The sequence below is a fragment of the Gadus chalcogrammus genome, chromosome 2, assembly GCF_026213295.1.
Source record: "Gadus chalcogrammus isolate NIFS_2021 chromosome 2, NIFS_Gcha_1.0, whole genome shotgun sequence".
Taxonomy (NCBI): domain Eukaryota; kingdom Metazoa; phylum Chordata; class Actinopteri; order Gadiformes; family Gadidae; genus Gadus; species Gadus chalcogrammus.
The window spans coordinates 14,842,011-14,855,336 of NC_079413.1; the positions used below are offsets into that span (position 1 = coordinate 14,842,011).

The following is a 13,326-nucleotide window of genomic DNA, read 5'->3' on the forward strand; positions in this document are numbered from 1 at the left end:
AAGAGTATAGATATGTATCGTGGTTGCACACGCAAGCACAATGAGGAAAGCGTAGAAGCAAACAATATGTTAATCGCACGAATAACTTCCTTGGTACGCAGAAGTGCGTGTGTGGCGCGTTGATTGTTTTGTGCTGTTATGAATACGACGCTAGATGGCGTCAGAGTGTTTTCTGCTAACCTGGGAGCTTCTTCACACTCGTCATATTGGCCGAGGCGTACTGTATGGTACAAACATTCACATACACATACACATTCTCGAGCACACACACACACACACACACACACACACACACACACACACACACACACACACACACACACACACACACACACACACACACACACACACACACACACACACACACACACACACACACACACACACACACACACACACACACACACAGAGACGCACATACGTAGCCTCATGTTGCAGCGCGTGTCCGTTATCCATTTCACTGACGGCAATATTGTGTTTCATGTATTATTATTTGTGCTGTATTTGTTAATTTAAATAAACGATTCATTATTTACTATGTGGTGTTTTTCTTCTTTTTTCTTCTTTTTTTTTCCTTTTCTTGGGAAGATTATCTTTTAACAAATACAATCACAATGGTCGGCCTATTCATACATGGATATAGGATAAGATAAGGTACAATGTAATTCAATGAACACTGGAAATGTGGTTGCTAGAACAGAAAGCAAGAATGTAAATCTGCTGTCAGATATATATATATAGGCCTATATATATAAGAGAATAAAATGGAAAATAACAAAACTGCAAAATAAATACACCTTTTATATCCGTATAAATTTACTCAGATCAACTTTTTCACAAGACGTTTGCTATTTTACATATTTTGGATTTTACCAATCATAAAAAGACAGTAAGCCGATATTAAGATCAATCCTATAAGACAGAAGTAATCTATGGCCCGTTGTTTAGAGGTAGTGCAGGGATCCTTTTTGTATTACATAGTAGGCCTAATAATGGTATTTCTTCGATCAGCTACTAATACTAATGTACTAATAATACTAATGCTACAACTACTACAATATGTTGTTGTTGTACAACTAACAACAACACTAATAGCTTTGAAAAATATCTTAACACTATCGATGCATTAAATAGTGCATTATATTTGAATAGTTAAGGTATCTATGTGTCATGTAAATAGACATCACTTAAGCTACGAAATAAACGATTGTTCTGAATGAGTTGTGCGTTGTGTAACTCAGAACCATACAATACTAAGTTCAACACAAACACACAACGTTGTCTGTGTGTGTGTGTGTGTGTGTGTGTGTGTGTGTGTGTGTGTGTGTGTGTGTGTGTGTGTGTGTGTGTGTGTGTGTGTGTGTGTGTGTGTGTGTGTGTGTGTGTGTGTGTGTGTGTGTGTGTGTGTGTGTGTGTGTGTGTATGTTTTTTTGTCTGTGTTTCTATGAATCGAAGACAATCGTGGTTGCTTGGCTGCGATGCTAGAATTAAAAACACGATAGTAAACTGAGACGCCATAAGGGGGTCGATGGGAGGCGGTGGCCCGGGCCGTCTGCCCTCTTTTGCGGCCGAAAAAACAGCAGACCTCCCGCCGGAGGGAGGAAATGAGAAGGGAAATAAAGCCATAAAGTAGCCTGTGAAGAATCAGGATAGCCTCAGACACAGAAAAAGCATTCCTCTCTGGCACCTCCTCCCATCCCGTCTCCAAACAAACACACACACACACACACACACACACACACACACACACACACACACACACACACACACACACACACACACACACACACACACACACACACACACACACACACACACACACACACACACACACACACACACACACACACACACACACACACACACACACACACACACACACACACACACAACACATACAGACACAAGGCGCGCGCGCACACAAACACACAACGCAGCCGCAACACGGGGCAAGCCACGCACGCACGCTCGCAGACGGTGGTAACCTGGAAGTTCTACAACGCACTGGAAGTGAAAAAAAATACACAAATATAAAAGCTATCCCTTGACTCTTGCTAGCAAATCCACACAATCGCAGAGGATTGAGAAATCAGACCGGCATTTGGACGAACAGGTAATTGAAGTCCAAGTCACATTAAAAAACGAAGAATATTATAATAAATGATAGTCTGGAGTCTAGCTTGTTCCCTCTCCATCTCTCTTGTTAAACATTGAAGGTGATTGATTCGATACTTTTTTTCCTGAATGAGAGATTTCAACCTCATGAAGTGACTTGAGCGGTCCCGTGTTTTGTGTTGCAAAACAAATTCAAAAGATACCCTTATTGGTAAAGTCAACTATCCATCAACGCATGCCCCTCAAGTTCGGCTTTGTGCTGCTTTTCCACGTTCAGGGCGGTGATCAATTGGACTGCAATGGCAACACGAGATTCTGATCAATTTGCCGTCCGTCTCTAATTCCACTCATCCAGTTAAATCACATGGCACATGGCAACAAGGCAATACCCATTTCCACAAGGCAAAGGCGTATCACCAATATGTTCAACCCCATATAGTAACATTTCCCGGTGTACTTTGTTTGGACACATCGCAGAACGAATCCATGTTTTTTAATGTGACGGTTCATGTTAACTTTGTTGAGTCCCTCCCGTTACATTTTTCTAAATATGCGTAATCTGTTTACATCTCCAGAGCGCGCGCACACACACACAACCACACACACACACACACACACACACACACACACACACACACACACACACACACACACACACACACACACACACACACACACACACACACACACACACACACACACACACACACACACACACACACACACACACACACACACACACACACACACACACACACAGCGCGTGCTGCTTATCAAAGAGGAACGTGGGACTTACCTCTGTTGATAATCCGTCACCAGCCCGATGGACAGCTGCGCCGTGGGCACCACACACACCTGCAGCTTGTCGTAATGTCTGGTTAAGGGCATCCCTGCCGTCTCTGTCCGTCCGCCAAGCCCGCCGCTTGGCCAAACACACAACGCGCGAAGACATCAAAAAAGCCAAAAGCGTAGTACACAGTGTAGTGGCTGGCGCGGAGATGTTTTCGTCATTAAACCCCCCATCATCATCATCATCTTCACAGTCCTCTTCATCTTCGCGATTCCCCCGCGGAAACGGAGTCAATTTATTCTTTTAATAATACATTACTACGAGCCTCCCGGGATGCCCAGAGTTTCTCTTTAGCGTTTCAGTCTCGCCCGGTAGCTCGCCTCACATCGCTGCGGCGGTTCCCCAATCACGGTCCGCCACATTAGCATAGACAGCACGAGATGGAGAACGGAGCCCATAGCCGTCGAGGAGGAGGCAGGTCCCAGTAAACAGAAGGGGGGCTCGAATGCACCACGGAGAAGATACGAGCTTTTCCCCCCTCGCTCACCTCGCCTTCTCTGTGCGCTCTGTGGCAGCCCTCTTATTCTTCTACACATCACGATTCCTATGAATTATTTCAGTATAACATGGGCTTTACGCGATAGCGTAGAAGCTAAAGGACTGCAGGAAGAAAGGGTGGCCGGGCCAAAAGGAATGCAGCAATATAGACACTTGGGAAATCATAAAAAGTTCATGTTCACGTTAAGCCTATCCACATGACCAGCCCGTTGGCCAATCCCGGCACCCGGCCACTCATAAAGTTCTATCACAAAGTTGTAAATTTTCATAAAACAACAAGGAATTTATTGCATTTCTTCGTGTAGTGCTTTTAGAAGCAAGGTCCTGCTCCCCCCTCTTTCTGAGTCGCCATCTTCTTTTCTATAAAAGAGACAAATACACAGAGCTCTATTGAGATCTATTTTCTGTCTGGGATTATAGCTAGAGGTTTTTTTTTCCTAGAAGGTAAAGTATTAGGTATGCGTGTTTCTACATACTTTAAGTCATTATGTTCCATAGTACGCAATGGGCAAATACGATTTGTGTTTGGATATATTTACTTCAGAAATAAGAATGATAACACGAGCATGGGAACCGACCGACCGGCCGCCGAACTGATATTTTTTTTATTTATTACTTACGACATATACCTTGATATACGAATTTCTTCACATACATGCCATTCTCATACAGTTGATTATGTAGGCCTGGACTTGCTTGTTAAAAGGTTGTTCATGAATGTTTATTGATGTAAAGACTTCGAAATTAACTAATGGCCCATTTAATAGCAATATGGTGTTAGTCTATCCACAAAACGTTTGAACAATCAAAAATGCTAAAATTCCACATTATATTATTACACAACATTATATAGTAACATTATAAGGTTTAGAAATACATTTCACACCAAATCTGTCTGCGTTATTTCGACATCTACAAAATACAGACTATTAGGCCTACGTTTCAGAGAGCATTGAATGAAAAATTATAATTGTATGGAAAGCCTTTGAAATAAATTAAAAAGGCCTCCGCAAAATCCCTATATGCTACATTTTTTAACAGAGCTATACGAGGTCCTTACAAACCATATCCGTCCATTTTACCAACCAGTGTTATTAGGGCCCTCCACAGAGAACCTTAAGGTAGAAAAGTATGCCCCTAAAGTGTCCAACTTCAAGTACCAAAATAAGGTTTCCAATAGGTAAATTAGGGCCGCCCCGTGTAACTGAGGGACATTAATATAAAAAAAATTGTTTGTAACAAACAGTAGTTGAAGTATATCTGGTTGTAAGACAACTCTCACTTGACCATACCGAACATTATATATTTAAAAGACCAATAGACGCCAATGCGCAATGGATAATCTGACCGTTTTCGCAATGCGGCATTCGCGTCACCCACAGGCCAATATTTTAAAGATGCCGAGGATGCTGCAGAAAGGTAGTTTGGTCACACCTGCAAGTAATGTCAGACCAAACGTTTGCAAACCGTACGTAGATTCCCAATAATCATATCTAAAACCAATAGGCCTATCTAACTATAGCAATATATCGATAACAAATCCATAGGAAATAAAGTTATTCTACTCCAACTTTCCGTTTAGTAATCCAAAAGGGTCAGGATTGTAGCCCTGATCATTAAGTAGATAACATATTGCATTAGGCCTACTTATTGTGACACAGCCAGTAGTCGGCATGTATGGCCCATTTATTCTTGAAAAACTGAATTAGTTTAAATTGTTTCCAAGACAATTTTCGATTTAAAAACCACCACACAAACCTAAAAAGCTCAAGTCCTACCTCTTATAGTGGCCTATAATCCTACTAGCCTTAATAATTACATGTAGGACTATATTTCGGTTTGAAATTGAATTGCTGACAGTTCAGCCTAATTCGTGTATAGGCTGCATCCCATGGATCTGGTGTCTCCTCTGTGTAGAATGTTAGGAAATAACAGAGCAAACAACTGCAGCTAATCTGAATTGTCACAATAAAGCGCAGGCTCGCCAATGGATAGCCTTCCCAACCGTCTGTTCTGCCGATCTGTTTGGGCTCTTTTTGGGTTTGTGTTTTTATGGCAGTTTCCGGCCTATTCATACATGCAATAAAAGGCGTTAGACCAGGCTCCAACACACCCTGGAAATAGCAGTGCACTATTCGTTCACAAGAGTCGGTAAAGGATGGCTATTCTCACACACTGTTATATCCGACCTAGAGTCGGACACAAGATGAAGTTACTTTGTCCCATGAACATGCTCGAAAGATTGAGGTTATACGTTCAGGTAAATGGGAGATAATTGTAGTTTAACGGATGTATTGTAGTCTAGAAAGTGCAAGTAAAATGGAATGCTAGTTAGCATAGTGTTCTGAGAGATCTCTGTTATCCAACTTGGATACTAGGCCTATGTCCAACGTCAAAAGATTCCTGACTTAGAAACGACGTATGAATGTAACACCCCAAAAGCAAAAAAAAAAGTAAATAGACCAAAAACAATTTGGAATATTGAAAATGCTATTTAATTGGATTTTGTTTTGCATCAAAAGTGCTTACCTGTCGTTAAACGTGAGGGCAGGTTTTATAAGGGTTCCTATTGGTTTAATAGATAATCACTACAAACGATGTAAAACACTATAGGTACTCAAACATCAAGGTAGGCTAAGATCATGAAGGGCTACGCATACATTTTGGTTGAACACTAGGCCTACCTATTTTTATTTTGTAGCTAAATATGAAGGCCAATTTAACCACAAGTTCACATTCGCCTATCGGGTTTCTATTTTCTCGGTAAATCCTGAAAGTTATCCAAAGTAATTATAGATATTTATCAGTAGGCCTGATGTTTAATGGCCTGTTGGCCAATTCATTTTTTACAACTAAATATATTATTTAGTCTAAGCTATAGGCTTATATGCAAAGTATGGAACATCGTAGCGTAGATTACCTCAAATTCAAACATTCAAACATTGTTTCAATCCACACAAATGAATAAATGAACGAAACCAGTAGCCGTTAGGCTATTATGTGGCTGCTGTTTGAGAAAACTGCACATATAGGCCTATCACTTGAATAATCTTTTATTTCAATTAGGCTACTTCTTCATAAAAAACAACAACACAACATTACAGTACACACACACACACACACACACACACACACACACACACACACACACACACACACACACACACACACACACACACACACACACACACACACACACACACACACACACACACATCGTTTTTGCTGGCCGTTACTGTAGAAGATCGCAACATGCTACAGTGCTATGCTAGACACAGCACAACGCTCATTGGATACTTAGGATCATCCTTAAAACTAAAAAAAACTAAACCAGTTGTTGTCTACATATTAAATTGCAATTTTCTTTTTTTGAAACCACACTACATTTAGTTATTGTGGAGTTATTAGCATATTCAGTTGAACCAAGTTCAGTTTTTTGTTCTTTAATAATCAAATCACATCCGCTTCATCATAATAAAACGTACGCATACAAATCATAGGTAGTGTACTGTTTCGTTTTCCCAGTGTAGAAACGTGTTGAACATAAAAAAAAAAAAAGAAAAAAAAAAAAGGTAACATATATATCCATATTTCAATACACATCAAACTAACGCCTTTCTGAAAAGAAGTCCATGCATGTGCATCATGTTTTTATTGTTGAACGTGCATGGTCCTCAATCAAAAAAGGCGACTTAAATCTAAGCAATATGTTGAATGTTAACAGGCCAACACATTTATATCAACAATTTTCCAAAGATTCTGAGTGCAGTTTGTCCTTTTAGTTGACATCCAAACATATGTTTGTGAAAGGTAGTATGGACCTTCAGAGGATGAACAAATCATGTTGCCTGAAACTATGGACTGGCCCCTATGGAAACGGTTATGTGAACATATACCGAACCATGTTGTCGTCAAAAAACATGCATGAATAACATGACTAAATAACAATAATAATGTTAAAAAAAAGGGGAGCTCTGTAAGTGCCGAGCCTTCTACGGCTACTTCTTCATATAACCAGTATAAACATGAAGTTCTCAATAGGTACGTTTCCCTAAAGCTCTAGTCCTCTTCCCCCTCTTCACCGACTGCAAGCTCAACCGTGATGGGGGATCTCGCTCCGCTCGTCTTGTTCTCTTTCTTCCACTTCATCCTCCGGTTCTGAAACCAGATTTTGATTTGCCTCTCGGTGAGGCAGAGCGCGTGGGCTATTTCTATCCTCCGCCGCCTCGTGAGATAGCGGTTGAAGTGGAACTCTTTCTCCAGCTCCAGCGTCTGGTAGCGGGTGTACGTCTGTCGTCCTCGCCTTCTATCTGCACCTGTCCAAGTGATGTAAAAACACACGTTTTCACGCGGACAGGACAAAGAACAGTAATAAGGGTTCAAACAATAAAACAAGACTGATATCAAATGTAGCTGACCAACAGTATCGAGCAAGAGATAGAAAAAGATATGGGAGAGCGAAAGGAAGGAAGGATATTAACTTATTTTCTCACCTGAAATATTAGTCTGAATATAAGTAACGGATTACCCTGACTAAAAACCACCGTCATACAATAAGTCGTATTGCAGCGTGTGTAAATGTAGATTTATGAGATAATGTGAGCTTCTACCTATGGCGTCGAAAGTTGCGGTGCATGAACATTGGTTGTGTGTTTACCACCTCCCATCACCGAGGTTATTACGGTCTAGTAAACGCAGTTAACAGCCTTGTAACACCAGCCAGTAACCCTTTATTTTTGGTCAGCCATTTGCCCTTGGCTTGGTGTGTGTAATTCAGGCAAAAATGTTGCGATACAAGTGACATTGGCACATCCCATGTGTACGTCCACTGTTGACGTCGGAAGGCCACGTAAATATATTTGTGAGCGTGTGTGTGTGTGTGTGTGTGTGTGTGTGTGTGTGTGTGTGTGTGTGTGTGTGTGTGTGTGTGTGTGAAATGTTGTTCGAATTCCTATAAAGGTTCGGGGCTATGTCGGGTAGGATTCATTTAATTCAAAAGAAAATACCAATAAAACATTTTTCAGATTAGACCTAATTTGGAAAGGCACTCAAACTGTGGCCAACACATTTGAAATATAAACCCTTATTATCGAACTTGAGCCATGTTCTTTGTTCTTTTTTTCTTATTTTTAACAGGATATGTCATTTGAGGAGGAGCAGTACCGCTAACAGCGGACAACTGGATCGAAAATGAGAAAAACATTTGAAATATTTGACACTCTGTCTACCCTTGGTGTGTGTGTGTGTGTGTGTGCGTGTGCGTGTGCGTGTGCGTGTGTGTGTGGTGTGGGGGGGGGGGGGGGTTGTGTCAGTGTGTTTCACTGTGTGTCTGTGCCAGTGTGTGTCAGTGTGTGTGGGTGTGTGCCTACGTGGATGAAATTAGTGATGAAATCACGTTGCAGTATAATTCAATAAAATGCTGGGATAAATATGTAAATATGAGCGTTTGGTTGGGTTTGTTTCAAGGATGCTCATCTGTTCTTGTTTAAACAGATAATATAGAACGCCAGTGTATACTATTAGAAAGATTTGTTTCAAATTCACACGTACTTTATTATACGTAGGATTAAAGTGAGATGTTGGAATAGTACACCTAAAGTAGAGAAGAAATTAGGATTTCATACAAATAGGTGTATGCCTGCCAAGGTTGATAAGTCTATTTTATTCCTTGATCCCTAATGAAGCTATCAAGATATTACCATTCAATGGCTACTGCTTCCTCTTCAGCAGACCAGACGAGTTTTCACTTGGCAAATTATCTTTCAAGATCGTATTGTACTCTTTCTTAACAATATTCTTATTCAAAGTTAAAACTATATAGTGGGAACACTTCAGCTTTCTGAAAGACATTTTTTCTCAGCAGGCGTCCCCGTTCGATCTGTGAGTTTAAAACTATTTCCGTTCAGGGATCTCAGCAGCTGGTTTCTTCTATTTTCTACTTGTACGGGTTGGAATGATTATGATCGTGAGTGGGTGTGGAGCGCGCATGCGCGTTTAAGTATATCCTGTGAGCGAGTGTGTGTTCGCTCGCACATTCAATTTTTATTAAAAGCAGTAGGCATAATGTGTGAATGAGTGAGTGAGTGTTTGCAAGTCTGACCTTTGTTAGTGCGCGCGTCTGCTTGCGCGCGTGTATACGTGTTTGTGTGCGTGTGTTTGTGTGTGTGTGTGTGTGTGTGTGTGTGTGTGTGTGTGTGTGTGTGTGTGTGTGTGTGTGTGTGTGTGTGTGTGTGTGTGTGTGTGTGTGTGTGTGTGTGTGTGTGTGTGTGTGTGTGTGTGAGCGCGTAATTGCCATTTCCTCTTGACTGTAGAGCGACGTATCCGTTTTTTCACTTTAGTTGAAAAAAACGAGAAAACGCATACGCAGAAAGAGAGACCGATTCAAATGAAATCATTTTTCATCTATGTTGGGTTTGCTGCACTCACGCTGTCAACAAAGATTTATTCGAAGCAACAGAAATAGCTTGTGCTTTGGAGGAACTCTGTTTCTTCGCATGAAGAGGCCGATTAAAACAAGGCATTGTGCTTACTCATCCACTCCTGTGTACCTCGCACACGGGTATAGATTCTCTCTGGAAAGAAAGATAGCCGTAACTAAAACTAGAGGATATATATTGGTAGGTGTGGGTAGAAAAAAAAATCCACATTATCTTTCGACAAGTGATTATTTATTTGACTTAGAGGTGAGATGCGTGTACCTATTTCATCAACCGATCATTCTCACCCACAAAGATTAACGGCTATACTCCGGACTCTCTAATCACTCCTTTACATTCTAGACATTCCTTCAATTTCTATCGAACGCCGGGCCTGGAATTTGATCTAAATTAAAATCAGTAAATTCATTACGGTGGCTGTCGCGAGAGCCAGTGTCCACGTTGCACGGGCATACGAGCGCAACCTCACGCACATCTCAGGCATGCAGGCAAGCGAGGAAAAGGAAGGATAACATATAAATCTTGGCGACACCTGTGTTCATTTATTTTGTCCGCCCCTGTTAATATATGTTTGTACACCCACATTTAAAGTGAATAACTTAAGTTAATCACTATCAATTTTCTGATTGAGAATTTATTTACCTTATTATAGCCCTGCTCATTAATTATTTTGTGTCCAAAGAAGAACTTGAAATCGCCTCGGCTGTTCAGTTATTGTATTTGCTCAGCATTTTCTTACACCTAGGTTCACAAAAGGAGAAAATTATACGCGCACCCTAGCGCACACACACAAACACGCGGGCACCCCAAAACACACACGAGCGCACCCACTCACCCACACGCACACACGCACTTATAAACCCACGCACGATCACGCATACACCCACGCCCACAGGTAGACAAACACAGACACACGCCTATAGACGGGTGTGTTTCGCAGGCATAAAACAGAGCAGCAGTGGATGGCTTATAACTATGGGCAACAGTAGCCCTTCATTGATGCAAAGTCAAGAGATAGGGGCATGCCTGGCTGTCATGATGTAGTCTTCACCGACTGGATAACGCAGTTACTGATTGGGGACGAAGTGGTGAGGGTTTGTGTATTATAAAGAATATTACGATTGATATTTTCAAGATTTTATACGTTGACATTTTTCTTTTCAGCAAATATAGTGGTAATAGCACACATACGTAACGACAAAAGGATGCGTAAACAAAGGTAATAAACACAGTAACACCCACACATACCCACACGCACATACACATACGCATCACCCCTCCTCCCCCCACACACAGACACAGGCTTTTACTATGCTCACAATCCAACTTTAAAGCATGAATGTTTGAAAAGAAAACACTGGCTACTTAAATTAGCTATAGACCACAGCTAAAAATTATTTGTGCGTATTTTTGGTATATGCCAGGCAAGCCTCAGAGGCCATGAAGGATGTTGTTGTTGTTGGTGTTGGTTTGTTGTGGTCGGGGGCGTTGCTCCAAGGGCCATATCGCAATGCAGCCCTCCATTCAATGTTCAGACTGTTACCATCGAAACAATGACGCTTTCATTATCAGATGCAGGCATTCAAAGCTCAGACATCAAACCTATGCAAGAATATATAGTGCTAAGGGGACGCTCTGATAGTGCAATGATACAACAGGCCATTAACTGGATGGTACGTACCAAAGGTTCAGAAGTTAAGTAGAATTTGACAAAACTATTTCACAAAATCTGTGAAAATCAGAAGCTTATGCTCAATGTTTCTTAAGTTCAACCATGCCATGGACATATACACTTTGAGGTTGAAATTCGGATTGCTATTCCTATAAAGAAATACATGTTTGGTAACTAACTGCACGATCAGTTAGGCAACCTTTTTTTATTTTATTTCTCCAAAATACAATGTTGTCTGATGAATATTCACCAAGCCCTATTATACGGCTTTATAGGGTTTGAGATTCATAAAAGATCTGCTGGACGGCAGAGAGGGAGCGAAAGAAGGGAGAGATAACGGAACCAGGGAGGGAGAGGAAGGAGTGGTCGTAAAACCAGACTGGCATGCTTCAGCTGCCGGCCTCGGCCGCTCCGCAACGGGAGCAACAGTTTAAGGACCGTTTAAGGTAATTATCGGGTTGAGCTAACGCGCACATCGCCAACCAAGCTCTCCTCCGCGTTCAACAAACCCTTTTTAACATGCTATTCTCGTCGATTATTGCCATTCTAACTTTAAATATGTCTGAATCCACCCGTGGGTTATTTAGCTGTCTTGTTTAAGCTACTCCCCTTACCTGAGCTTCGCATCCAGGGGTAAATGCGTAGACTCTCTTCGGTAAGTGAATGGTGGTCTTCGGAGGATGTTTGCTTTCCGAAGCCAGAGTCTAAGTTAGATGCGATTCTGGAGCCCAGATGTTGGCTGTCGGAGTGCCGGTCAAACAGAGATCCGTGAATTGAGCTCAGCGAACCGGATCCCAGCCCGTAAGACACAGCCTCGGCTCCGCTTGAATACATTTCTGGACTGGGAGAAAGAATTGATGGTAAACTGTTCCCGTTGCCTCCGTGCAGTCTAGAAAATGAAACTAATGACGATGAGCAAGGAGGAAACTCTCTGCCGTTTCCTCCATTGGTGACATGATGATAGCCACTTCGAGAGGAGTTGGAAGCGAGAGTGCACGATGAAGTTGGACAAGAGTCTGGAAAGGTGCCGCCGCTCGGTGTGTTTGGGAACACCACGGAGCAACTTGCTGCGGCTTGTTGGTATTTGGAAAACAACGCGTTGGCGTAGTACAGCGAACTCATAATTTCGTGCCGATGATTTGTAGGCCTGGGGTGGTTAAATGTCGACTTTTTACGAGGTGGTGTGAATTATTGGCTGGGTATTACTGTCTACATTTCCACAAAAAAAACTCACCCATTCCTTCCCCCCTCCCCTTGATGTCTTTCCTCAGGAGCCACGTGACGGAGTTCCATGTGATGTCAAGATGTCCAATGGCCGATTTGGTTTGAGAATGGCTCGGGCCTGAGGGGGAATGAGCGATACACAGCACCGAGTGTCCGCTTGAATGCGCCAATGAGCAAAGTAGACCAGGACAGTCCGTAAACTGACCAAGGTCGGTCCAGTCAGCCAATTTACGGCACAGCAAACGTAGTAGTATCTGCATCGGTACAATACGTTATTTTGGTAACTGCCCGATACCTCCAAATATTCATCCAAAACCTCGAGGTGATCAACTCATCTGGAAGAATATGGAAAACGTTAGCCTACTTATTTTAGTAATTGGAAAATAACCAAAATCAACGCGTGTGAATAAATCATATGGTACATTTAGGGGACGATTTTATCCAAAGCGAACTTTTAAATAAATAAAAAGTAAGTCCAACTGACAGATGTACAGATAGCCTATATATAGAGAGAGAGTATGAGAGGGCAA

At 41.8% G+C, this 13,326-nt stretch overlaps 1 protein-coding gene across 2 annotated transcripts; it reads right to left on the reverse strand.

Annotated features, from left to right (window-relative positions):
- Nucleotides 1-3,928: 3,928 nt before the first annotated feature.
- Nucleotides 3,929-13,326, reverse strand: hoxb7a (homeobox B7a). Of its 2 annotated transcripts, XM_056582588.1 has the most exons (3): nt 12,807-13,326; nt 12,187-12,413; nt 3,929-7,779 (listed from the first exon to the last, which is right to left on the reverse strand). In XM_056582588.1, exons 1-3 carry the CDS (start codon nt 12,863-12,865, stop codon nt 7,523-7,525), a joined length of 543 nt encoding a protein of 180 aa, XP_056438563.1. In that variant the 5' UTR covers nt 12,866-13,326; the 3' UTR covers nt 3,929-7,522. The 2 variants fall into 2 exon arrangements, with proteins under 2 accessions (XP_056438563.1, XP_056438557.1); XM_056582582.1 differs by lacking the exon at nt 12,807-13,326 and having other exon boundaries at nt 3,934-7,779; nt 12,187-12,798.